General features: G+C 37.3%; 1 protein-coding gene across 1 annotated transcript; it reads right to left on the reverse strand.

The window, feature by feature from the left end:
* Positions 1-200: 200 nt before the first annotated feature.
* On the reverse strand, positions 201-27,488 carry LOC124613897 (ubiquitin carboxyl-terminal hydrolase isozyme L3). The gene is made up of 8 exons (XM_047142645.1): positions 27,318-27,488; positions 27,230-27,241; positions 20,770-20,898; positions 16,596-16,741; positions 16,379-16,520; positions 9,714-9,789; positions 1,021-1,079; positions 201-887 (listed from the first exon to the last, which is right to left on the reverse strand). Exons 1-8 carry the CDS (start codon positions 27,348-27,350, stop codon positions 801-803), a joined length of 684 nt encoding a protein of 227 aa, XP_046998601.1. The 5' UTR covers positions 27,351-27,488; the 3' UTR covers positions 201-800.
* Between the last annotated feature and the right edge of the window lie 288 nt (positions 27,489-27,776).

Below are 27,776 nucleotides of genomic sequence, written 5' to 3' on the forward strand. Positions count from 1 at the left end.
GCAATGGCTGCAAGTAATTTTGCATTTACATGGCAAATCGACTAACTCAGACGGAGGCTGGGCTTATTTGCTCTGCTCCTTTCTCATCACACACACACACACACACACACACACACACACACACACACACACCTATTGATAACAAATCTCTTGTAATGAGTCCCACTTTTTAATGTTAACAATGAATTATAACACAAACAATCTTTCGAAAATATTTATTGGATCAGCAGACTATTGGTCCATTAACAACTGACTGAAAAGGGGAAAATACTAATTTCAATTAATGCTTTAGGCACAATTTCTTCACTGCTCTGCATACAATGCAATATAGTATAAGAGTATCATTAAAATACTTATTGTAATCAAAATATTTTTCATGTCCAAACAAAGCTAAACTAGTTAACTACGAAAAATCAGTCAAGCCAACAAGTTCCAGAGAATATATATATGATATGTTATGAAATACTATAATTTTAATAAAGTAGCAATTAAGTAGTTATTGTTGGCTGTAGATCATTATGTTTCACATCACATTTATTGTTTCAAAATCTTTGGTGTAACATTTTATAATAATCTGAGCACAACTAGCATGAAGCATTTTTAAGCTAGTCAACAAAGTTGAAAACCTATACACTTTCCGTTTATTTGGAACTGCCCTAAACACAGCAGCAAATAAAATTAACTTCGAAAGACAAATATTGAGACAGATACTTGCACAAAAATAAAAATAGAACACTGAAGACAAAAATGGTCACATCACTGCACTATTAGTGCAAGTGTTAGAGAAGCCTGCAAAACACTTATTCTGCAGCAGTAAGTGCTACTACTGTGAAATGGAGCTCATCAGGATCTCTTGCCATATATTGTTGGCACACTTTGGCAGCATCCTGTGGAAAAAATATTAGCATGTTAAAATAGTTATTTTAAGCTGCAGCAATCAACACCTCTTCTGCAGAAAATAAACTGAAAGCATATAATCAATATAAACTGTACTAATTAAATAAAAAGCCAAATACAAACCTCCAAGAATGAGTCCTCAGTTGTTGGTCCATGGTTTATTGGAAATGACTTCCTTCCATCTGAAACCCAAAAAAATCAATCATTAACAGCAGGAGTTAAAAGCAAGGCATAGAATTCTTATCGTCTGAACTCGTGCACACCTGTTTCCAACCTAAACGACTGTTTTGATTTATTATGTTTGTATCTCAGGACAGTAACATGTACTTATTATTAAGAGTATGTAACAAGCCAATATTTACAGAAAATCACGAAACTCAGTACAACACCATACGTAACTGCCAACCCACTTTTGATGAACAGAGTAACTAAGACATACCGAAGGGATTAACCAAAAGCCTCCGAATATGGAGACAATAACACCAGTGAACTTCACTGTCTTGTTCTTTGGGTGTCAAATAATGGTAACTGTGAGACAAGACTGAATATAAGATTGACCTCCTTGAAGAGGCTCCAACAGACATTTGTATTTCTAACATTCTGACTAATCAAATTTATGAACTATTTTACTGACATGGAGTAACTTGAGATTTGAGGAAAAATATTAACACTATCATGAAGAACTGTAGTGTCTTCTTACATTATGTGACATGTGACACTGATTTGCAAGCAGTTTTTCCTCTTCCTCAAAAGCAGTCACAAAGCTATCAGTATTCTGCATCTTAACATAAGCCCCACCCTCTCCATTACTGTCACACAACAGCTCCTACTTTTTCTGAATTTCAATAACACATGCTGTTTGGAAAATCTTATTACCTCCAGTGGCTTCACTCTAATAATTTGAGTAATAATGAAACCTTCAAGTGTGTCACATACTGAACCAATTTTCTGTTCCAATTCATGAAATCTCCCCCAAAAATCTGGTCCCCCGACAGTTTTACATGTAGAACTGGAGATCTGTAATTTATTTTGCATCTGACACTACCTAAAAACATTCACATCTGTGACAATTTTCTTCCCACACAGCATAGTTGTTTGTGGCTTCTGCATCCTCAATAACCACTAACTTAAAACTAGTTTTTGCATTGGCAATTTAGGGCCATTTTTGCAAACCTGCCTTTAAAAACATGCATTAATTTACAGGAATTTTTAAATGAATGACTAGCAAATTTCACAGTTCTGGACATTTCACTATAGTCTTTGCACATACATAAAATTTGGTAGTTTATAAACTGTTGAGAGTAAAAACACCTTTTCTTTTTCAGAACTCACTTTATGCTAAACCCGTATCACTGATAATTGAATATTTAATGCCTTTTTACATAAAAGTTTTAAAATATTATTTCTCTCTTCTACACGACTTCAGGCAACTCTTCAACCTCACAATCTTCATACTCCAACACTTTTAAGACAGTATATTGTTACATAAACTTGCAGCTTCATTTGGAATGGTAAAGTGCATTGGTTTCATTACAGCCTCTTCTGCACTCTCATTGTTTTTACTGTGAACAGCAGCATGTTTCATGGCTTTTAAAGAAGTAATGTTCTTCAAAACATCACAACATACTTCTCATTCAGAAAACTGCCCTTTTTAACAGCACATTTACTCTTATTATTGGTTTGGCTGTAAGTTGCTCATACATTCATAATTTTGAAGGCAATGCTGACTTAAACGAATTTCTAAAAAAAATCTAGCAGTCCTACAAAAACATCTCCCCACACCAGCACCTTTCTAAACTTCGATAAAATATTTGTGTGTTCACAATGTAATATCTCTTCTGTCTTCTGATATTCCTTAACTAATGAATGCATGATTCAGTGGCACAAAACTATGTCCAAAAATGGGAAAATTATGGGCAGGTTCAGAGAACAGTAATGCCTTCCATAAAATGTGTCAGTATACAGGTCATATAGAATTCTTATTCAGCATCAGTCTGGAAAAGGCTCAATTTTCAATCTTCTCTTACCAACATAACTAGTCTCCTCCACAAAATGTGGAGGTGGTGTGATTTCATTTGCACCTCTTACAGATTCTCTTGCACACCAAATATAATGAAATAAATTATCAGTATCATTTTGGGTCATGTTATTACTGTAAGGTTATACAACCATAGATGTCATGTGAAAAACACTTCTCCAATAGAGAGCTTTAACAGATTGATTTTGTGGCATGTATGAGGCAACTTTTACAGTGTCTTCAAGAATAAGTTTTTATAATGCTGCAACCTTTATTTTCAGTTCAAGCTCCTGCACATTGGGCAGGTGCCACTGTGAGGGTTAGTAAAGGTGAGATCGAATATCTTATAAAACACTGTCAAATTTTGAAACAACAGCTTTCACCGATTGCTTGCCTTTGTTCTTTTCAAAAATTTTCCCACATTAAATGCAAATATAATGTGTTCCGTAATTTAAATTCTATTGTTGACTAGGACAAATGTAAATTCTGTAATAATGACACACATTTGGAAAAAGAGTCACTAGGATTCCTAAAGTATTTACTTGGCTCTATTTGAAAACATGTTATCAAATTAATTCCAAAGTAATTACCAGTTTTGTCAGAAGTACTGTTTATGTAACTATATCTGTTAATTCATCATTTAAACAAAAAATTCGGCTTAACCTTTCTAGTAGAAGAAAATGTTAAAAAGAACGAATTTTTTTATGCATTAAGTTAATTTAACGAGTTACGTTTTAGTTGTAATTTCTGTAAATTAAACATCACACAATGTATAGTTTCAGTACCTGTTATTGTGATGATATATAAAGGCCTAGATTTTGGTCCCGAGACAGTCCATGGCTGAGTTTTAGACAAGGATCCAGTTTTGGTTAGAACAACAACAACAACGCATCAACTTAACCGTGAAATAAGTAACACAAATAGGCCGTGTGTTAAAACAATGAATGTCTGTTCAATGCGCACTGTATTATTCTGCAAGAACTGTGTGGTTAGGTTTTTACTGCTCACAGATGTTTGACAGTGAACTATTGTAGCAGTATGCTGATGTTTATCTGCAAATTATTAATGAGACTTATCAGAAGTTAACCAATAATGAACTAGCCTTATAACTGTGTGTTATTGAAGGGGGTTGTGAAAGTGAAGAACTATGAAATGCAAATGTGCAACTGTCAGCTACATCATTTAACATAGTGTTTAACTTCCCCCTATTTTCAGCCAGTATAACAATGCAGTATCTCAACCCCAAGGACCATCAGTAAAGAAATAAAGCAGGCAAATGTCGCAAGCTCTACTGGCTTTCATGAGCACTTCAAACTCTGGCACTTTGTTGTGAATTCTTCGGTAGTTTACGATTAGTACTTTAATACTCTCGTTGGAGGTGCTCTTTTGATCTTACACACAGTCCCAGGTTTCTCTTACAGCTATGATTATCTGGATTGGATAGACATTAGGCTAATCTAAAAAAAACCTTGTGTGCTCCCCACACACAGTCAGCTACCTGCTTAGCAGCCTCTGAAGTGTAGTGCACACCTGATCCATTTATGGGGACCACACAGTTCTTAACCCTATGGCCTAAGTCCAGGAAGTCGCAGCCTGGCTTATCACAGAACTTTCGAAGTCTGATTCAGTCCCTCCACTCGACTGAGCCAAACTGCCATAATCAAATTGTGAGCTTCATTGAAACTCCATGCGCAGGGCTGGTCTTCTCAATCTTCTCTGGTAATTGCTGGAAAGACCCAAGAATGATCACTGAGCCCAGACAGACATTTGTTCCAAAGTAGGCCACAACAATCTGCAGTTGGTTGCAACCTCCCCTCAATAGCTGCTGGAATAGCCTCTAACATGCTGAATGAAGCCCTGAGGCATACACACTGAGTACAGCTGGTGTCCTTTCCCATCCCTTGCTGCCATTTCCTTGAGGGGAATCTTATGGTATGTATGGTTCTTAGCAAAGACTCAGCATGTTTCCTGAAGGAGGGGAATGATTTATCAAGTTAAATGGAGGAAGACTTGTGTGGGACAGACTTTCAGTCCACATTATACTGAAAGAAAGGGGAAAACGTGTGTGCATTAGCAGACAATGCGTGTTCACTGCCATTTGCTTATCTGTGAAGATCTTTTACATTAGAGGGAACTGAAGAGAACACGAGACCATGGATGCAGCCCCCGATTGCTGCATTCTTGTTCTTGCTTTTCTGTGGTAACAATTGGCATGAAGCATGCAACACCTTAGTTACAGCTACAATGAAAAATTTTTATATTTAGAGAGGATTTACTTTGCACCAGTGAGCACATGGCTTTTGCAAAATCAAGTGAAAAATGGCATATAAAAGGAAGAATTTTGGGTGTCAATTTGTACACAAGTACACACTCTACACAAATCACACTTAACATTTAACTGTAACTCCAGCATTCTTTAGCATTAACCCAAAACTTTGCACATAGGTCAGCTGACAGTTTTCACTGGCTTCTCATTACAAATCAGGAAATTGAAAAGCAGAATATTACCCAGGACCATCATAATCTGAAGAGAGACCAGTATTTGCACTATTACCAACTATGAAGATTTATGTTAGTAATGGCTTCACATTTTAACAGCTGCTATAATGAAGACAGCATCAGTAACATATGATTAATGAAGTGTGAAATCTACATGTGACTTCACATAATGTAACATAAGAAATTATTACGAGTTATCTTGCATTGAAAGTGCAGCCTGCCATGGAGCCGGGAGGAGAGCAGATTTGGTTCTCAGACTGGCACAGCTGAGATGTATGAGACAGGCGAAATACCCTCAGTCTTAAAGAAGAATATAATAATTCCAATCCCAAAGAAAGCAGGTGTTGACAGATGGTACAGTTTTGTCAGGACTGGCTCTCACAAGGCCATCAGTAGTTCTAATGGAATGTTGTCTACTCGTGGGGCCTTGTTTCGACTCAGGTCTTTCAGTGCTCTATCAATCTCTTCATGCAGTATTGTATCTCCCATTTCACCTTCATCTACATCCTCTTCCATTTCCATAATATTGTCCTCGAGTACATCGCCCTTGTATAGACCCTCTATATACTCCTTCCACCTTTCTGCTTTCCCTTCTTTGCTTAGAACTGGGTTTCCATCAAAGCTCTTGATATTCATGCAAGTGGTTCTCCTTTCTCCAAAGGTCTCTTTAATTTTCCTGTAGGCAGTATCTATCTTACCCCTAGTGAGATAAGCCTCTACAGCCTTACATTTGTCCTCTAGCCATCCTTGCTAGGCCATTTTGCACTTCCTGTCGATCTTATTTTTGAGACGTCTGTATTCCTTTTTGCCTGCTTCATTTACTGCATTTTTATATTTTCTCCTTTCATCAATTAAATTCAATATTTCTTCAGTTACCCAAGGATTTCTACTAGCCCTCGTCATATCTACTTGATACTCTGCTGCCTTCACTACTTCATTCCTCAGAGCTACCTATTCTTCTACTGTATTTCTTTCCCCCATTCGTGACATTCTCCCTGAAACTCTGTACAAACTCTGGTTTAGGCAGTTTATCCAGGTCCCATCTCCATAAATACGAAGACAGTAACTTGTTCTCGAAAGAACAGTTACTGTTGATGACCGTGCAGCTTTTTCCTGGAATAAATGATAACTATGACAACCTCAGCTGCCGACAGGTGGTGGTGTTATACCTCGATGTGGACAGCTGAAAATGTGTGCCCCGACCAGGACTCGAACCCGGGATCTCCTGCTTACATGGCAGACGCTCTATCCATCTGAGCTTCCCGTGAGTCTCAAATTCCCAACTGTCCACAATTCTACATATGTATTGTACCTTATAGACATTTGCCCATAGTTTTAATCTACAGTTCATAATCAATAGATTGTCGTCAGAGTCAACATCTGCCCCTGGAAGTGTCTTACAATTTAATACCTGGTTCCTAGATCTGTCTCTTACCACTATATATGTGATACCTTATAGTATCTCCAGGATTCTTCGATGTGTACAACCTTCTTTTATAATTCTTTAACCAAGTGTTAGCAGTAAGTTAGTAACTGTTTAGGATGTTTAAAATACTGGGTCGGATTAAATATTTTCTGGCTCTTTTTGTGTGTGAACTTGTTACAGACACAGTCAGTAATAAATGTTGCACTATTAAAATACAGACAAACCAACTGAAAGGAAATTTTTCACGTTTTCAAGAAGCCCTACAATAATCCTGCACACAATAGCTTAACTAACTTTCAGCTACTGCCCATGGAATGGGGTTATGTGACCTTTGCATGGTGGATATTTAGTTGAATTTTCTTCAAAGCTGCTTTTGTTGGCTAAACTAGTATCTGCCATCACAGATTAAGTGGGGGGGGGGGGGGGGGGGCAGAGAGCAGCATACAACCTGAGGCCTATCCCAGTACATGGGCAGACTACTTAAAGGATAGTGCGAGTCCAACTCATCCCACTATGATAGGCTACTTTAAGAAATCATCTATATACTCCGTATCAACAAAAATAATTTTTGAAAATATTATTGGACAGATACAAAATTTACTTATCAAGCAACAGTGTGAGGAGAAAAACCCATATGAAAGCTATGGAGATGTGCAAACTTTCAGAGCCAGAGTGTCCTGGGAGATGGTTGAAGGGAAAGAAAGTGGGATGAAGGGGAAGAGCTGGCGAGATTTAAGAAATGAGTAGTTACAGGAAAGTCACTCAAAACTTAAGTGTCACTGGAGACATTCCTCGTCACCCCTTTTGGAGTGTCTCCCCTGACCCAGGGTATTGAGTGACTTTTCTCCAACTCCTCCCACTTTCTAAATGCAACCAATAATTTTCCTTCATTCCTATTCCTTTCTCTTCAACCCTTCAGCCACAATGAATGAATGGCTCAAACCTTTCACATTTCTGTAACTTGTGTGCATTTTCTCCTGCTGCCCCTTGGCTAGTGGATTTTTTTATCTATCTGCTATGTTGTTTTTATGAGGGCAGACAGTGCCATCTCAGGTAAACCATTTTATCATAAAAATCTAATGTAACAGAACCACATCAGCCCTTTAATTACAGCTATCACGAAAATAAATTATGATAACGATCAGGCTAACATACTTTCAATTTTAAACAGCAAATTAGGTACATGTATACTTTACTTTCAGGGGAATTTACAGTGCTTTCCATTTTTAATAAACTAATAACTTTAATAAGATTGTGCTTGCTCATCCTGTCCCCACATGACAATCATTTAATTTGTTTTTCTCACATCCTCAGGACCTTTGAGTACTCCAACAATTAACCAATCTTGTTTATTTTCCTTTGGCATCTACACTGTTTATGGGAGTTCCGTACCAGGTATGATACTAGAATTATTCTGTCAGCAGTATACTCTTCAGACCACTCCATTACTCAGCCAACTCGACAGTGACAATGACAGACAAGACAGTACATGAAAGCTTTCTGTATTGCAAGTGCCTAAGCAGGGAGGATGCATACTTCCTTTGATGGTTCACAAATCTGACGACCAGCTGAACATGAGTGAACAAAAGCAAATATGAACTGAATGCTACCAAATACCATTTGCTCACCCACACCTAGTGTGTATACCAGAGAGTTCTGTTTCACAGTCACCTGTGTTTACTATGGCTTGAAAGAGGCTTAACAGAATTGAGAATGTCATTAGCTTTTGAGCTGTAACACTGGGTTGGTACACATGCATTGAGGTGTACCATATACCAGAAGACTCAACTGACTTCTGTCTTACAGTGACTGGAGTGAGTAAGCATTAATAAAATGGCCCCTTATTAATGAATAATTTATGTTTGATGAAGAGGATATAACTCATACATAATTCAAAGTTCCTGTTTTGCAAATGGCTTGCAATAAGCATTTGAAAAAGGAAGGCAGGGTGAAAAAAGGGACGTGGACGAGGTGGTGGTGGGAGCTTTAAATGGTTGACAGTATGTGCATTTATGTTTAGTTCTCTCTTTCGAAAGAACTTTCAGATTATCTAGGCTCCAATCAGCTTTAATAGCAAAAAGTGCATAGAAATTCATAAATTTATGTCACCTGAACCAACAAAATACGTAAAAATGTGGTATTTAGTTTAGTGTACACCTTGTAGACATTATATAGAATGAATTGTTTTGCACTTTTGAAGTACATTCTAGAAAATTACAGCCAATATAATTAGTTCACTGAGATCACAAAGTAGGCTCGAATTCTGGACATACCAATGATAATATTAACACTAATATTTGCGTCAAACTGAAATTTCTCCTACTCACATATGATGTTGCTTTATCAGGCTACAGAAAAGACAGATTAATTGTGTGTGTGTGTGTGTGTGTGTGTGTGGGGGGGGGGGGGGGGGGGGGGGGGGGGGGGAGAGAGAACCTAAACAAATTCTCACTCACTAAGGCATGAACTATTTTTATGGTTCGCAGCATGAAAATGTGAACAACAGTTATGAAGTCAAAGTTTTTTTTGTAAAAGGGGGGGGGGGGGGGACCCTAAACAAATTCTCACTCACTAAGGCATGAACTATTTTTATGGTTCGCAGCATGAAAATGTGAACAACAGTTATGAAGTCAAAGTTTTTTTGTAAAACTAACAAGTACAGTTAATCTCTTCCAAACTGGAAGATTTGTTTCATTTCATAAATTGTGTGAAAATGTAATTTGTTTCAAAGATCAAAAACATCTCTGAAAAAATACAGTGCTCTTGTTAATACACTGATCCAATATGACAACTTTCAGTACTTGAATACAATAGCAAAGGTAACTATTTGTTAACTGACATGGAGGCAGCTTCTGAACAAAACTACTACATTACCTAATTCATAGAGACTCCCATCCTTGTGGATAAATGCCACGAAGTGGTAATTCACAGGTGTGCTGGAGTCTGGGGCCTGTGAATAATAAAAACTTCAATATTTCTGTTTCAAATATAAGACATGGAAACAAAAAGTAAAGAAAAATAATACCATGACTAGGTCAAGTTTTATTTCAATGTAACATGTGTGCTCTATGACAGTATTCTTGCCATTTAACTTAAAAACATTCAAATATACTTGTATCTAGAGTCACTTGCAGTTTTCAACACTTACACTAACTAGTCAGTTTTACAATTTTTACACTTACAAATGGCTTTCAATTATTGCAGCCAGCCAATTACTGTATACAGTTTGATCATCTAATCATGTGCACAAATAATGAACAAAGTTTTTAAATAAAAAATGATAAAGTAAAATTATGCAAGTATGAAGTAATATTTTGCAGCACCAATAAAAAGTCACTAGTTTCAAATGAGATCTATACTTTAATTAGGCAAAACATTTGAATAAGTATCTATTATATTTGGCACCAAACAGGTCAATAACCTAAGTGAATTTGTATTCATTTACTAATGGTCCAGGGAATACTACACTAGACTATCATGTTCCATGAAGAACACACTTCCAATAAGAATCTAAGTGGTGATCATTTCATGATACCTTAAACAACCTTTTCTATCTACTATATATCCAGATCCCACTCCAGCTACTGCTGGGTCTGGGTGCTGACTAGTCTTCTCCATTTGGCTCGGTCCTCCCACCACTTCCTCCACTTGCTGCCAGGTCACACCTCCTTTCCACAGATATTTTCACTCTTTTTCCACCATGTTCTTGGGCTCCCTGTAGGTCTCTTTCCACCTATCTTTGGTCCCTCCATAATTTTGGGGAGTCTCTGCCCAGGCCACCTTAATCTCTTTTGATTCTCTCATACTTTCTTGTTTTAAGGTCCTTTCTAATATCTACATTCCTTACTCTGTCCACTATTGTTTTTCCCATAACTTATTGCTCTGAGAAAATTATTTTCCCCTGACTGCAGTCTGCTCCAGTCCCTTTCTGTCACTGTTTCTCCTCCATAGATGACAATAGGAAAGTAGTAACTTATGTATAAGGAGTTTTGCTTTTTCTGAAACCACCTTATTCCAAATCAGGTGTTTTATTGTTTGGTAGAAATTGCTTCCCTTCTGTAACCTATTAATTTCATTGGTTATTCTTCCATCACTAAATATTTCACTCCCTACGTAAGTGAAACTGTCTATTGAGGGGTTCTCCATTCAAAGTAATATTCCCATTGATCCTTTTGTCTCTTCCAAATACCATTACTTCACTCGTATCTTTATTTTTAATCCATACCATCTATCTACTAAATTCCGCAAATGGTGTCTAAAGTCCATACTATACAGTCTCCCTTTGTCAATATGAGTAAGGATGGCACAATGTTCTATGCAATACGAAACCTTACAACTGTTGACAACTCTCACAAAAACACAGGATTTTACAGAATCCTAAACTCAAGAAAATCTTGCTACCAGCACTATGAAAAGCAGATAAGTGAACAGCTGACAACTCAAAGTTTATGAACTGAGTAACAGTGACAAGCTGCTGTTTTTAGTTTCAGAAAAAATCTATTGTATAATCACATCCCATTGTCTCCAGCTTTGACATGGAAGTCCTGTGCAGACCACTCCAATTGGCATTTTGTAGTTCATGAAAATTCTTTGCTTTCTCTTACTTTATTTTCTGTAATTAATCTGTGATAGTGAAGACTAGACTTACAACAAAGAGAGCAGCACACAGTTCCTGAACAAAAGCTCTTATCTGATCCCACAAATTTCATCTTTAGTTCTAAAATTGTTATCTAATCATGTAAGAAGGATAAAATTCTGTCCATAAGTTCATTGCAGTTTATTGTATTCAGCCAGACCAGTTTGATGCTGCTCTCCACACTTGCCTATGTTGAGCATGTTTCTTCATCTCTGCACAACTGTTACCATGTACATCTCAAGCCTTTGTGTTCTACAGATTTACACCCAAGTTTTCCTCCATTACCAAATTGACAATGTCTTAATGCCAACTAGTTACGCCATACATTCTTTTTTCTCCACTACAGAGTGCCTCTAATTAATAATCAGACCTACCCATCCAAACTTCAACGATCTTCCAAAACACCAAGACAAAAGCTTCTGTTCTCTCCTTCCTTAAGGACAGATGTAGAGCAAAATAAAGTTTTTTATTGTGTATTTATTAGATCGATTCTTTATGAGTAACACTGCAAAGTCTCATAATCAACTTCTGGCTAGAAATATTTTTTAAAATTTAGTTTGGTTGTCTGCACATGCCATACCCCCTCTTTCTACGCTGTGACCCACCTCTATGATAGAAATTTTTTGCGCATTAATTTTTCATTCACACAACCTAAATACACTGCAGTCAAGTCTAGAAGGTTGCGAGAAAGGTTATCTTTTTTCCTTTGTTTACATTTTTTAATAGTACTTACATATAAAAACAAAGATGAGGTGACTTACCGAACAAAAGCGCTGGCAGGTCGATAGACACACAAACAAACACAAACATACACACAAAATTCAAGCTTTCGCAACAAACTGTTGCCTCATCAGGAAAGAGGGAAGGAGAGGGGAAGACGAAAGGAAGTGGGTTTTAAGGGAGAGGGTAAGGAGTCATTCCAATCCCGGGAGCGGAAAGACTTACCTTAGGGGGAAAAAAGGACAGGTATACACTCGCACACACGCACATATCCATCCACACATACAGACACAAGCAGACATATTTAAATATGTCTGCTTGTGTCTGTAGGTGTGGATGGATATGTGCGTGTGTGCGAGTGTATACCTGTCCTTTTTTCCCCCTAAGGTAAGTCTTTCCGCTCCCGGGATTGGAATGACTCCTTACCCTCTCCCTTAAAACCCACTTCCTTTCGTCTTCCCCTCTCCTTCCCTCTTTCCTGATGAGGCAACAGTTTGTTGCGAAAGCTTGAATTTTGTGTGTATGTTTGTGTTTGTTTGTGTGTCTATCGACCTGCCAGCGCTTTTGTTCGGTAAGTCACCTCATCTTTGTTTTTATATATAATTTTTCCCACATGGAATGTTTCCTTCCATTACATTGATATCATTTTTTTAATAGTATGTGCTACAAACTTATTTCAGTTTTTAGTTTTGCATATATCAAGCTGCTTTGCTCGAAACAGGTCATAGTAGACGACACATAGTCAAAACGTGAGGAAATTTTGACTTTCTGAAAGGTACAGGAAATTTAAACAACTCTGTCAGAGAAGCGGCTTGTTAAGTGTGAAGGTAAAATTTTCAACAAAGTCACAGAGTTCTCCAAAGAAGAAAATTAGTGAAGGAAATGATGATGCTATGTACAGTGCCAAAGATGAGTTTTCCTGTGGATTTAGGTTAACTGATTAGAAACATTTGTACACTATTAATGTCATGTGCATGTCTGATTTTAGGTCAAAGGGGCTTAGACTGCATGAGACATCTGGTCCCTTGGGCTTTGTGGAAATTAGAATCAGATGAAGAGATCACTAGCCAGGTCTCTACCAAGCCATTAAACACTATTTAAGCCACTTAATCCTTAAATGACTGGAGATACTAGGCTTCCATCCAGGTGCACTCACACTGAAGATACTAAGACGCATTGTAACATGACTGGACAAAGCTCAGCTAACAGAAGAAAAAATGCAGAAGTTGTCTAGGCAAAGTAGACAGGGGAGGAGATTACAACAGGAAGACACAGAAGGGGAAGGTTATGGATGTGGACAGCATTAGTCAGTAGAGGTATAGCAGTACACTTAAAAATTGAAATAAAAACTGAATGCAACTTGCTGTAAACACTTTTTTTGAGCTATTATGTAGCTTTTCTCAGGAACTATGAAAGCTAACATACCAAAATTTGGCATAGTTCTTAAGAATTATTGAATAAGCTTGTGCAGCACTTTTCCATTATCTATTCTCTGAGAAAAATTCCCCTTTAAAATATATGAGAAAAATAGCAGTCCCAGGTAACACAAAACTGAAAAATTAATTTCAAAGCAACTATGACCTTAAAAATCTGTTCCACACATTTTACTAGCCTCCTACACATATGTAAACTGTGAAATTCCAGTTTTATTGCTTGATTCGTTTCTATAAACAATGTAAACAATGGTAATTAAAAATTCAAAAATCGTTAAATGTATGTTGACACATTTTCAAACAAAAATTGCACAGAATATCAAGCATTATTTTGCGCATAGTAGCCAAGTTTTACTGTTTCAGCTGTTTAAGTACTAGAATGCATGTGGCCTAGATTTGTCCTTAAATGTTTATTATCTTTCATTTCCACACTCATTTACACTCAAATACTTTCAGGAAAGACTTTCTAAAATGTCTTGTCTGTGTTATTCCCTTTTCATGACAGTTTCCAAACTATTTCTTCCACCTTTCAGCATTCCTCCTTTTCACAATACTGGATTGCTATTCAAGCTCTTTATATTAATACCGCTTGCTTCTCTATCCAAAAAGTTCCATCAATAATGGTTAGTAACCACAATGAGAAATGTGCTAATTCATGTGATTAATGTACAGTGCACAGTGTGCCAATGATAGTTCTTAAACAATGGAGAATGCGGGATGGAATGTAACAATATTTGTCATGCCTACCTGTGACTCGGCACCACTATATGGCGAGTGGCAAATATCCTTTTCATAATACAGTTCTTGATTAGAAATTGCTGTCTGACAGTCACACAAGATCCTGTTTCAGAAATTTCAAGTCCATATTGAAATTTCTTTTTCAGTGATTCAGTTACTACCTCTTTCAAAGAGGTATTTTTTTTAAATAAAAATCTATCATGAACTGAGAAAAAGAACAAAAATGGTCGAGTGCCTCCGAAGCTTTGTCATTAATCACTTAATATTTGAGAGAATGACTTACACTCCCATTTAGGAAGATGAGACAGGTAGTGTATGTAGGCAGGAAGAAACCAGACAGATTAATACTACTTACATGAAGTAACAGTAAATTGGCGGGTGCATTTTGGTTCACCAACAGTTACAAGTTGATGAGATTGTTTTAGGGCACAAAAACTGAGGAAGTGTCATGTAAGTTGGTTCAGAATGCACAGAAAATTGTAACTGATAATTTTCTAAGACAACTAATGAACACACACAATAGTAAGTGCCAAAAAATTTGAACAGCAAGTGTATTAGCAGAGGCTGCTTTTATTAAGCACAAAAGGTCTAATAGTTATGAGCCTGTAACACACAATACATAAAGTACATGCATTTTCTAATGTGCTTTTGACTTCTGCAGATAAGTAAGACACAATTTACAGTTAAGTGTGTCAACAGTTTAGTGAATTTTGGAAAGCCAAGTTGAAGTACATTCAAGTTTCCAAGTCAGATCAATGTCAGCACTGAGCCACAGTCAGCTTCATTGAAAGGTACAACTTACGAATAAACTGCCAAAGAGTGATTAATATGTGGGCATACAAGTCAGAAACTAACATTTCCATTATGCGTTAGGAAGGCCGACGTATTCTATGTCTGCACCTATTTGAGGGATCAAGCTTTGAAAACTGCCTCCTGAGCACTGGTAGCTCTGACATGTTTCTGTAGGTCTAGAACAAGGGAAATTTAGGACTGTGTCTCAGAGTCAGCTAAAGACCAATGGAAACCACATATCCCACTTCTTGTACTGATGTTCTATGAATCTTTATTATTAACAATATTATGGAAAGGATTGACTGCTTCTCACCATAGAAAGATGGTGTGTTGCAAACAGGCACAAAAAGACTACCATACGTTTGACATTTTCCTGGCAGGAAATAATAGTGAAACTGGTTCTGGAACCAAGAACTTAAATTATTTTAACTGTTATTGCTCCCAGAAACACAGAAGAGTTGCCACAAATTTCATGGGGCCAAATGAGTGCAGATACTGGACTGTATTGTTAGCTGTCAAATCAAGGGAATATACTGATGTCTTAGTATTGTGTGATACTATTTCATCTTACCACAATTTTAATGGCTTTCACAAAAGACCTGGACCACACACGAACCACTACATCAATGACATACTGCCACTTAGGCCAAGCATTCTCAGTTGCTGAGTGATGTTTAAGTAAAGCAAGAATCCTAAAGATTTGACTATCTGCTCCTTGCTGTTTCCCTCTCACTGACGACTCCAATTCCTAATTCTGATACATTCAGTTTCTTACATGTTTTACCCTCGCTTACTACTAAACCCACACAAAATTTACAACTGCAGTAGGGTATGAAAGCAAACATTTTGTACTTATACGATGGTTTAATAGCAATGTAACATCCCCTCCCCCAGTGTTCTAGGGTTAAAAAAGGTAAGCAGTACGTAAAATTTTTCAGATAATACATGGAAAATTAATTAACAGGAAGTAATGAAGTAGAATTCAACTCCACAAATGAAGGAGTTGTTCAACATTTTCCTTTAAGTTCTTTGTTTTGTTCTTTGCCAAAGAAATTTTTTCAATCCTTTGTTTATCAAGAAAGGATCTTCAAGCTTTGTGATTAAAAGTTACCATACAGCGTCAGTTGCCATCAAATGGCAATTAATAAGTATTACCTACACATTTGTAAGCATTGACACATTTAACAGCTACACAAATTAATGTAGTCTACTTCCTCTACCTCAGTCTGGCCTTCTAAAGCAAGCTGCTTGTGTGTGTTAATTATTCCATCTGCCTTCTGCAACAGTTCACCACGTTCATCAGGATTAAGGGCTTGAGCATCTTCCAAGAATTGTTTCAGATGGCCATCACCCAACTGGATCCTGCAAGATAACATAGCATAAGTTTACACTGTCAGAAAATTTAGAGCTTCATGTATTACAAAAAATTGTACTTACTTATCAGTGTTGTTTGCAACACTGTGGATGAGAGCAATTGTACCACATGCATTTTCAACAACTTGTTTCAAATAAAATACATTTTCAGAAACAGTTTGTCCCTTCTCCTTAACTTCTTCCTCCTGCTGAGTCTTATGTTCTTCATACTAGAAACAAAAAGAATCTGATGAAACCACCTATATCTATTTACTATACAAGGAAAAATCACATTTTACTCAACTGTAATTATTAACAATGTACACTTTATTAGAAGGAAGATCCATTGAAATGCCAATGACTTAATACTAAATCAGTACATGAAGAATGAAGGAAAATGTATATACATCACAGTTGTTCGATACACATTTGGGCCATTACAGACAACCTAAAATGGGATTAAACACCATTCTTAGCAAAAGATTAAAGCACTAATCACATCACCACCTCACTATAGTGGAATAGGCCTACTTATACAAAGAATATCACTTGTCAGTTAAAGTTATCAAGTCCATTCCAAACTACAGTTGAGAGTGCTTTGGCAGGTGAAGAATTATTGATAGACTTCATGATTTCAACAACAAATTTTCAAAATAAAAGCATACAGATGGTTAAGAACACTGTCCTGTCCTTCGTGAGAAATTATTAGTTAATCCAGAAGACTCCGCAATGTCCAATGGCAATATAAAAACACTGAAGCAAATCTAAAAGGATATACTTTAGTTTTATTGTATTTTTAAAGAATCCAAAACCACTATAGTCCCCTAAAAACTTTCAATAATACCCGTTCTAATTAAATAGTTATCACTCAGCAGAGGCATGACAGGAGAAAAATTGTGAAAGCTGTCAGTCCACCAATCGGTGTGGAAATTTTTCAATTTGCAGACAATATTAATAGTAAAATCAAGGCCTTTTGCAGATAATTCAGTTGTCCATAATGAAGTACTACCTGAAAGAAGCTGCATAAATATTCAGTCAGATATTGGTAAGATTTCAACATGATGCAGAGACTGGTGAAATGCGAAAAAATAGTATCCTATGATTATAACATCAATGAGTCAACGTTGGAATCAGCAAACTCATACAAATACCTTGGGGTAACACTTAGTAGGATTATGAAATGGAATTATCACATAGGCTCAGTCATGGGTAAAGCAGGTGTAGATATAACATTACTGGTAGAATACTGGGGACATGCCATCAGTTTACAAAGGTCATTACTTCCAAATCACTTCTGCAACTATTTCTAGAATACTGCTCAAGAGTGTGGGACCTGTACCAGATAGGACTAGCAGAAGATATTTAATGTATACAGAGAAGGGCAGCACAAGTTTCTTTGGTTCATGGGAGACAGATGCTGAAGAAATTGAACTGGAAGACTAAGACTGATGTCAATTATCATAAGAAAGTAATTAACAAAGTTTCAATAATCCAATCACATAGGGATTGTGAGAATAAGATTAATTACTGTGCACGCACACATGCATTCAAATATACATTAGCTAAGTGTGACTCTTCTACTGTTCTCAATTCTGAGAACAAACAAAAGTCCCATGCCCAAGTCCCAGTCTGGCACAAAGTTGGAAGTTTTTATCTTTATCTTCTTTAACAGTTTTACAACCACAATGTTTCGTTTTCCATTCCTCTGACTCACTGTTAGGCTATTCGAAGCATTTAATTAGCCCTATTTCAACTGTGTTAGCCACAGTGTTTTTCAGTTGCTTCTTCACCCGCTGTGTATGTTTGAATTAAGTCATATTTCTTATCGTTGGTCCCAGTCACTTCCTGTAATAGTATAGTCTCACACTTTCCCTGCTCAGTCACTAGGATCCGAAACAATTACAGGTTAATATTTTTGGTGCCATTATTTCTAAAGATTTTTGAGAATGTGTGATAATGACGTTTCATTACACATTTTGCTGTTAGGCCTGCAGTCTGGCTTCACAGAATGAGCATTAAACGTGCAATTCTTGAGCACAAGTCACTGTCAGTGCTAAATCTTCAGTTTGTGGCAGCAGTTATCTTTTAATTTAACAAATGCACTTAATTTGTTGACAACAGTACTCTTGTGCAAGTTGGAACTTTACAGAATTAGCGTAACAGCCGAAGATCAGTTAATTTCATACATGGAAAATACAAAACAAAGTTGTCCACAAGCAAAAAAGATCAGGGAACAAACTTACATCTAATTGGAAAATGGCAGAACATGGGTGTTTTGTATCAGTTACTTATCTTAATACATATGCAAGATCTGTCACTAAGCAATCAAGGTGATCCAAAGTCATTGCAGAAGAAGTGAAATAATGTAGTGAGGAGGACGACATTAATTTGTGTATTACAGAAAACTCAGTGCAAGAACTGTAACCAACTACAGTGTGCATAGTTTCCGACACAAAGAACTAGTAAATGACTTCTCACATTGAGCAGACCAGTGAGATGACAATTTTAAAAATAAATGTTGACAGTGAGAGATGAAAGCTCTTTGAAATATCACATTCAGGGCCTTTTGTGAGAACTATGCACTGCTCTCTTCACCATAAGAACAATACCTGGCACATGGCACTCAGAGGGTTTTTTACTCTACATACTCTCCCATTTTCTGCAGTATATTTCAGAATAACTAAGAATAATAATACATAAAAAAGAATAGTCAAGCCGTTCTGCAGTGTCAGTTCACAAACTTTATGTAAGTTCTTGTTCAAGCATATCTCAAATCTGACTGCTATACAGTAACTACCTCACAGGACTTCTTAATATGGGTCCTCACAACACAAACTTCCACATTCATTCAGCAAATACTAAGCACAAAAATAATTGTCACTTTAATAAAACCAGATAACCTAGGTGTGCATTACTTACAGGTTTAACCAGAAGGACTGGAAAATTAGATATAGGCCTACTTGAAAAACCTGGGATTTTAAGAGCAAAGGCTAACCTGTGCCAAATTCCCTTTCAATCCATACACAAATTTCTTGCATTATTTTAGGGCCTTGCCCTGTATTTGTTCATGTTTCTGAAAATCTAATTTTTGTGACTACAGATTTTATCAGCAGTCTCCAGATCATGTAGTGACTATTTTTAACACTAAGTAGCTTAGCTCCAATTGCCCTCCAGAGAACCTGACTAATTTCATTTGACCCTACCCATCTGCTTTAATACCATTTAAGTACCATCCATTCCTTTTGTTCAATTTTGATGATTAACAGCTAATAATTCTTAGTCAAATTTGAAATTCAGCAACTGGATAAACTCTGAAATTTAATTCTTTACTGTCCATCCGTCAACACCACAGTCCCTGTATCCATCACCTCTTCAGCTGTCAAACCACAAACTTCAAAGCTGCAACTATTCAGCCCATAGCACCCCAAGGGTTAAGAGTTATGGCTTTCAGGTAGATCTATCTCATTTTTGTTAGGTTATAAATTCCCTTTCATGTTTTATAAATGCAGGTAATACAAGGGAACTAAGTAGGAAACATACTTAAAAGGCATGAAGGAAGTATCTTATTGGTACAAGATGAGAACAGGTTTAAGAGTGTCACAAAATGACAGCCCAGCATTATTGCCTTTGGAAGTTTAATTTTAATTTAATTGCTCCAGGCAAATGCCAGGGTGGTTCCTTTGAAATGAGCAGGGTCAGTTTCCTTCCCCATCCTAAATTAAGTCAAGCTTCTGCTCTATCTAAAGACATTGTTGTCGATAGGACGTTAAAACTAATGCTTCCTTGCTTCTTTTCTTCCAGTTTCAATGGTGTCTCCTATTACACTAAATATGTTATACCCCAAGATAGCTGGCTTTATTGTGGGTGCGGACAAAGGCCACTGACCCATAATCAACATTTGTTAACGTTGAGTAGTAGATGTGGCTGAATAACCAGATTTACAACTTTGAAGAAGACAGGAAAATAAATCTTATGATCTGAAATGTAATTTTTGATAACTAATGCAAATTCACATTGATGTACTTTTTTGAGTAAAGTTCTTAAAAAGGTACCACTAAATCAAATTTTAATGTAGCAGTGAAACCCAAGGCCAACAGTAGCATTTATAATGAAGTAGCAATAGTAGTTCCATAAAAACTTAGAAATATTTAGGAAACAATGTATTAATCAGGTAGCTGTACTTTAATCTATTTCAGCTTGATATGTTCATACCTAAACATCAGAAAAACCATTGAACAATTTAACTTATTCTAATTACCTTTGGTGATGTAGGAAACAGTAGAATAATTGCAAGAGCAGGGCGTGGCACAGAGGGTAGCAACTCTGGATCCAACCCAAGTACATCAACCATCTGCCATTTTGATGGCATGCCCAGTTTCTGCAAATACTGAAACAAGAAGATGATTAATATCTAGTATTTCCAGATCCCCTCCCTATGAAAGAACTTTGGCCAAGCAAATTTGTCAGCTAACTTAGCTAAATAATTCAGCATTCCGGCCCAAGACGCTGGAATTTGCAATAGTATTTTGCAACCATGACTTAGTAAACTGATCATCCAGTAATATTGACACACCTGCTTACTTTGGGATGGGAATTATTACATTCTTCTTGAATGTCTGAGGGTATTTCACTTGTCTCATCTCACACACCAGACTGAACAGTTGACAGGGCCATGTTTCTATTATATCTTTCAAGTGTTCTGTCAAATTCTTCACACAGTATCACATCTCCCATTTCATCTACATCCACCTCCATTTCCATAATATTGCCCCCAAGTGCATCTCCCTTGTATAGAAACTATTCCTTCCACATTTCTGCTTTCGGGTCATTCCACACCAAGTGGTCTAAAACTGAAAAAAGTTCCCACCATCATGGTCTCCAATTTTCGTCAAATTTTAACTGTAGCTTTAGTCAAGTGTTGAAGTAAGTTTCCCAAGATTTCAGGCCTCTAGCTGCAATAGCTGCTGATCTAGACCCCCTTGTCTGAAGTGTACTTAGTCCGTGTGCATGCAACATAAAAAAAATGTCATATTTGGAGTCTAATAAAATCGAAACTAATTCATAAGAATGGTTAGTAAGATGCGACCCTGTACAGTTTTTTTTGCTGATTCCAACGAAATTATGTATAACATTACTCATGCAAACCCCGGTCAAATAACTCGACTCAAAGTATACTTCAAAATTTGTCGTGACACAACGCGACAAATTTTGACCAATATTAAGACTGCAATGATTTCCTTGCAGTTGAAGATATGGACTTGAACTTTTGGCCAAGCTTCATGCTTGTGCTAGACATAATGCAGCCGGATTTGCAATGATCCAGGCCATATGGTCGCCCTGCAGTATCTCTTCAAATTAGGCAGTGTCAGCACAAACGGTAAAATTTACCAAAGTTTCAAGCCAATTACTAAAAAATAGTTGGCCTGAATCTGCTTGTGAATAGTATCACCTAAAAGAGAAACTCTTGCTCTACAAGACTGACATTTGTTTTTTTTGCAACGCGACCATTAAGTACTCATTAACTCACATCAAAGTTGTTATATTTTGTATGCGCGATGCACTAATTTTTCTTCATTTCTAGGAATTTGAATCTTAATAGTCGCTTAGAATTACTGATATAATTGGATATTTCATTCGTGTTTTATTCAGTGATTGGCCAGTGAGAGATGTCAGAAGTTAATGAAGAAGAAGAATCGTTGGCCCCCTGTTCAATTGGAAAAGATGCTGCTGCATCGAAGTGCCATGTTATCTTCTATGCTAAGAAGACTGGATTCAAAGCGTTTAGTGATTTCACAGAATGTGACCAGAAATTGCTTGTTTCGCGTTCAGAAGCCAAACTTGACGAAAATTCCATCATTTGCTTCCACCATGAAGCCCTCTTCCTACATGAATATCAAGCGATGCAAAAGAAATGTTGCAATCCATTCAAGAAGAGGAATCACAATGTAAAAGCTGGACTTAGACTGCTTGATAATGAAACAGCTGCCAAACTTTGCCTGTTAAAGAAAAAAGAAGTGATTGATATAAAACCTGGTCAGAAGCTTTGCCCTCGCTGCATGTCGGCACTGAACCAAAAGCTAGAAGATTCATCATCACTATCAACCCAATCTGAACAAGATTTCACAACGGATGAAACTGAACCAGCCATCAACAAAAGTTTATCATTTATTGGTGCTTCACCATTGAAAAGAAGACAACTAAGTAAAAGAGATAAGCAAAGCTATGCAAAAAGAAAGATCTTGGATGCACAAAGTTTAATTGGGAATCAAATTGCTGCTGCTGTAGGAATCAATTACGATGAACAGCCAAGTTCAAGTAAAAGTCGCCCATGCAATAATTGTGCAGATCTTGATAATCTTATAGAAGAGTTGAAAGAAAAATGTAAAGTGTCAAATCGTAGGACAAAAGTTCAAATATTGACCTTGGTTCCAAGAAGCTGGACAATTAAAGATACGACAACAGCATTTAATGTATCAGAAAGAATGGTAAAGCAAGCGAGAAAACTGAAGAATGAGCAAGGTGTTCTAGCTTTTCCAGCAAATCGGCAAGGAAGGAAGCTTTCAGATGAAGTTGTTCAGAAAGTACATGACTTTTTTCAAGATGACGAATTCAGCAGACTTTGTCCAGGGAAGAAAGACTGTGTGCCTGTGAGAATTTCAGGAACAAAGGTGTACAAGCAAAAGCGGTTGTTGCTTTGCAATTTGAAGGAAATGTACGTGTCTTATCAGAAGCAAAATGGACCAGAAATTGGCTTCTCAAAGTTTTGCGAGCTTAGACCAAAATGGTGTGTTACAGTTGGCTCTGCTGGAATGCACTCAGTTTGTGTCTGTACAATACACCAAAATGTCAAGCTTATGCTCACTGGTGCATCAATCAATGAAGACTACAAGGAAATTCTTAGCAAAGCTGTTTGCAGCTTGGAAAACAAGGATTGTATGCTTCATCGTTGTGAAAACTGCCCTGGTCCAGAAGGTGTAGAAGCAGTTATTGCAACATATTTTGAAGATAATGACCCTGAAGAACTGATTGAGTACAAACAATGGATTCATACCGACAGGGATACTTTAGAAACAAAGCAGCTTTCAACAGAAGAGTATGTTGAAGATATTGCAGCAAAAATTTGGAACCTGTCTTGTCATCACTACATTGCCAAGCATCAAAGCCAGCACCTGAAAGCTCTCAAAACTGATTTGAAAGAAGGCGAATTCATAATACTAATGGATTTTGCTGAAAACTATTCATTTATTGTTCAAGATGCAGTGCAAGGCTTTCACTGGGAAAACAGTCAAGCAACAGTTCATCCATTTGTAGTCTACTACTGTGAAAACGAAGAGGTGCAATGTGTGAATCTTTGTGTTATTAGTGACTGCCTTCGACACGATACGATTACTGTCCATGTTTACATTGGAAAAGTAATCAATTACCTGAAGATGCAATTTTCCAAAATAAGCCACATCCACTACTTCAGTGATGGTTCAGCTGCACAATATAAGAATTTCAAGAATTTTCTCAACTTATGCTATCACAAAGAAGATTTTGAAATAACAGCAGAATGGAATTTCTTTGGAACAAGCCATGGAAAGTCGCCTTGTGATGGCATTGGAGGCACAACAAAACGGTTGGCAGCAAGAGCAAGTTTGCAACGTCCATATGAAAACCAGATTCTAACACCCAAAGATCTTTTCAACTTCTGCAATGATAATATCAATGGAATCAAATTCTTTTTCATCAGCAAAGAGGAAGTTGAAGAAGAAAAAGCTTCTCAAGAAGAAAGATTCCTGCAAGGGCACACTCTAGCTGGCACAAGAGAAAACCACCATTTTTTGCCCATTGATATGACGACAATTAAGGTCAGTAGAGTTTCTAATGATGCGACATCTTTTTTGGCCAAAATTAGTGCTGCTGAAGTAGTAGTTCAAGTCATGGATCTTCAGCCTGGGCAGTATGTTGCTTGCATTTATGAAAAGAAATGGTGGATTGGAAACATCGTTGAAATCTCAGTCGAACAGAAAGATGCTTTCATAAGCTTTATGCATCCTCATGGTCCTGCAAGTTCATTTTATTGGCCCTTAAGACGTGATACTTGCTGGATTCCAGAACAACTTATCATTGGTGTTATTCCAGCTCCATCAGTGACATCATCTGGTCGGCAATACAGTTTTCCTGAAAGCATTCTCTTGCAAATCAACGATGCTTCCAGAATGATGAAGTAACTGAGGAAGACAGGCTTGGGAACCTGCATAAAGAAACCCACAATCAGGCTTGGGATCCTGTGGTAAAGACACCCTGTAATCAGGCTTGGGAACCTGCAGTAAAGATACCCACCCGTGGCTGTTACTGCATGGCTATCGGGCGTGGCCCCTATGGCGATGGGGATGCTGGTTTTATTGTGATAACCAGTAATGGCTCAGCCATCATGGACCAACGCAGGGCACTGCGCACACAAAATATAAGATACTTTGACCTGAGTAAATAAGCACTTAATGGAAGCGTTGCAAAAGAAAAATATATCCATCTCGTAGAGCAAGAGTTTCTCTTTCAGATGATACTATTCACAATTAAATCCAGGCTGACTATTTTGTAGTAATGGGCTTTGAACTTTGGTAAATAAAGCCATTTGCGCTGACACTGCCAAATTTGAAGAGATTTTGCAAGGCGACTATAAAGCCTGGGTAGTTGGAAATCCAGCTGTATTATGTCCAGCACAAAGATAAGACTTGGTAAAAAGTTCAAGTCCATATCTTTATCTGCAAGGAAATTATTGCAGTCTGAATATTGGTCAAAATTTGTCGCATTAAGTCACGACAGAATTAGGGGTACACTTTGAGTCGACTTGTTTGACCGGATTTTGCATCAGTAATCTTATAATTAATTTCGTTTGAATCAGCACAAAAAACTGTACAGGGTCTCATCTTACTAACCATTCTTATGAATTGGTTTCAATTTTATGAGACCCCAAAAATGGCATTTTGTCTGATGTCGCGCGCATGCGAACTTACTACCCTTCAGACAAGGGGGTGTAGATCAGCAAGTATTGCAGCTAGAGGCTTGAAATCTTGAGAAACTTAATTTAGCACTTGACTAGTGCTACAGATAAAATTTGAAGAAAATTGGAGACATGATGGTGGGAAGGTTTAGACCACTTGGCATGGAATGACCCTTTCCCTTCTTGGCTTAGGTCTGGTTTTTCATCTGTGCACTTGTTATTCATACAGGTAGTTCCCTTTTCTCCAAGAGTCTAATTTTTCTGTAGGTAGCATCTATCTACCACATAGAATAATATGTTTTGAAGTCCTTACACTTGTCCTCTAGCCATTCCTGCTTAACCATTGGGCACTTCTTATCAATCTTGTTTTAGAGATTTGTATTCCCTTTTGCCTGCTTCATTCGTTGCATTTTTATATTTCTGTCTTCCATCAATTAAATTCAGTATCTCCCGTGGTATCTATTGACTTCTACTAGGCTTTGTCTTTTCAGTTTTATGTTGCCTTTACTGTTTCTTCTCTCAAAAACCGATTTGTCTTCTGTACTCCTTTCCCCTGTTCTCACCAATTGTTCCCTGATGCTCCCACAAAAGCACACTGTAACCTCTGGTTCTATCAGTTTACCACAGTCCCATCTCAATTTCCTACCTTTTTGTGATTGCTTCAGTTTTAATCTACAGTCTATAACCAATAGACGTTTGCAGGGTCGACATCTGACACAGCAAATGTCTTGTGCTCTGTGGAAAATTCTACAGGACAGCTTTCACTTTCATACCATTTCCCCATTCTATACTCACCTTCAAGTTTTCCTTCTATTCCTACTGCCAAATTATGGTCACCCATCACAATTTATCTTCTATCCGAACTACTCAAGCAGTTCTTATCTCTCTACATCATCTTAAACTACTGCTAATGTAGTGTGGGTTGCTGTGCAGGAACAAAAACAACACTCGCACCGCAAACAGCAGTTGAATTAAATGGAAACTAGAGTAGTGTCTTATGCATTGTCCATGTCGGGTCAACATGGAAGTGAACTTCAACGGAGCAAACTGATTGGTTACTGGTTTCAGATTGCGTCGCTGCAGCACATTAATCCTAAGTAAACCTTTAAGCAGACGTCAGAAATTCATTAAAAGGCATCGGCATGTATTACATAAACACAATACTGGAATGTAGTACCCTCTACAACAAAATGTGTTGCGCACTGCAGTTATTCCTTACAGCAATTTGATTTATTACTATTCGAAAGCTAACATTTCTGAAAAACACGAACATTTAGTGGGCACCCGCATAATAGATTTGTACGTTACAAATGATTCACTAACTATACACTACCGCACACACATCTTTGTTTATTTCCAATTACATACAATTCCCATAGAAAATTATTAGGCACAGCAGAAAATAGGAGTTTAGATGTATGGTATTAATGATTTATTACACAAACTTTCACTATACTTTACAAGCAATTATGATGTGAAATACTTCTTCCTGTCACGCAACAGTAGGCCTAATCGATTTTCCTATTCCGAACATAGTTGTGAAGAACTAACATTTTCAGTACTCAAGTATTTGCTGGCCGGTAGAACTTTTCGTGATACCACCATTTTTCGTAAATACCGGTACTGTTAAAGCAACTGGTTTCGAACTTAACCCAATCTACATGAACTTACCAGATCAGCAACAGTCGACATGCGCAATTTACTTACAACAGTGCGGGGGTTGGAAACTCACCTTATTCATCACCTAGAACAAAAAAAATTCTCCATAAGTGAAAAGTGTATGAAATAATTTGTTATCAGACAGATGCTGATATACTTACATCAGGATTTGATTCTAAGGGAACCCACGCCATTATTAATAACAGCTCACAACAAACGACACCAGCACACAGAACAAACGCTGCAACTTCTAGGGGAACCTGTTCAATACTGACTCCGAGCCGGTGACAAACAACTTACGAACAGCGTCCTCTCACTGCATTGGTGGCTTTCGTTGGGGTTGACGTCACACATTGTCATTGATCCAACGTCCAAAGAGGAGTCAATAGTACAAGGAGATTCACGAAAGTTACGTAAAGACAATTATGACGCATTATTTGTCAAAATTGGTCATCTGTTCTTTGATTCGAAATTAACCGAAGAAAAATTAATCACACTAAAATACAACGAAAAGTTACTATCAACAATATGTTGACCTTTGTTACCATAAAACTTTAGCCGTCAAGTATTTATGTCTGTGGAAATAGATCCGTCACACAGTTAACATACATGGAATTGCG

Source organism: Schistocerca americana, chromosome 4 (genome assembly GCF_021461395.2).
Source record: "Schistocerca americana isolate TAMUIC-IGC-003095 chromosome 4, iqSchAmer2.1, whole genome shotgun sequence".
Lineage (NCBI taxonomy): Eukaryota > Metazoa > Arthropoda > Insecta > Orthoptera > Acrididae > Schistocerca > Schistocerca americana.

Coding starts and splice junctions, on each gene's coding strand:
- LOC124613897 (XM_047142645.1), bottom strand. CDS start 27,350: ATGGCGTGGGTTCCCTTAGAATCAAATCCTGAT. Junction 16,742..20,769: donor TGTTTCCTACATCACCAAAG/GTAATTAGAATA, acceptor TTTTGTTTCTAG/TATGAAGAACATAAGACTCA. Junction 888..1,020: donor CTGAGGACTCATTCTTGGAG/GTTTGTATTTGG, acceptor TTTTTTCCACAG/GATGCTGCCAAAGTGTGCCA.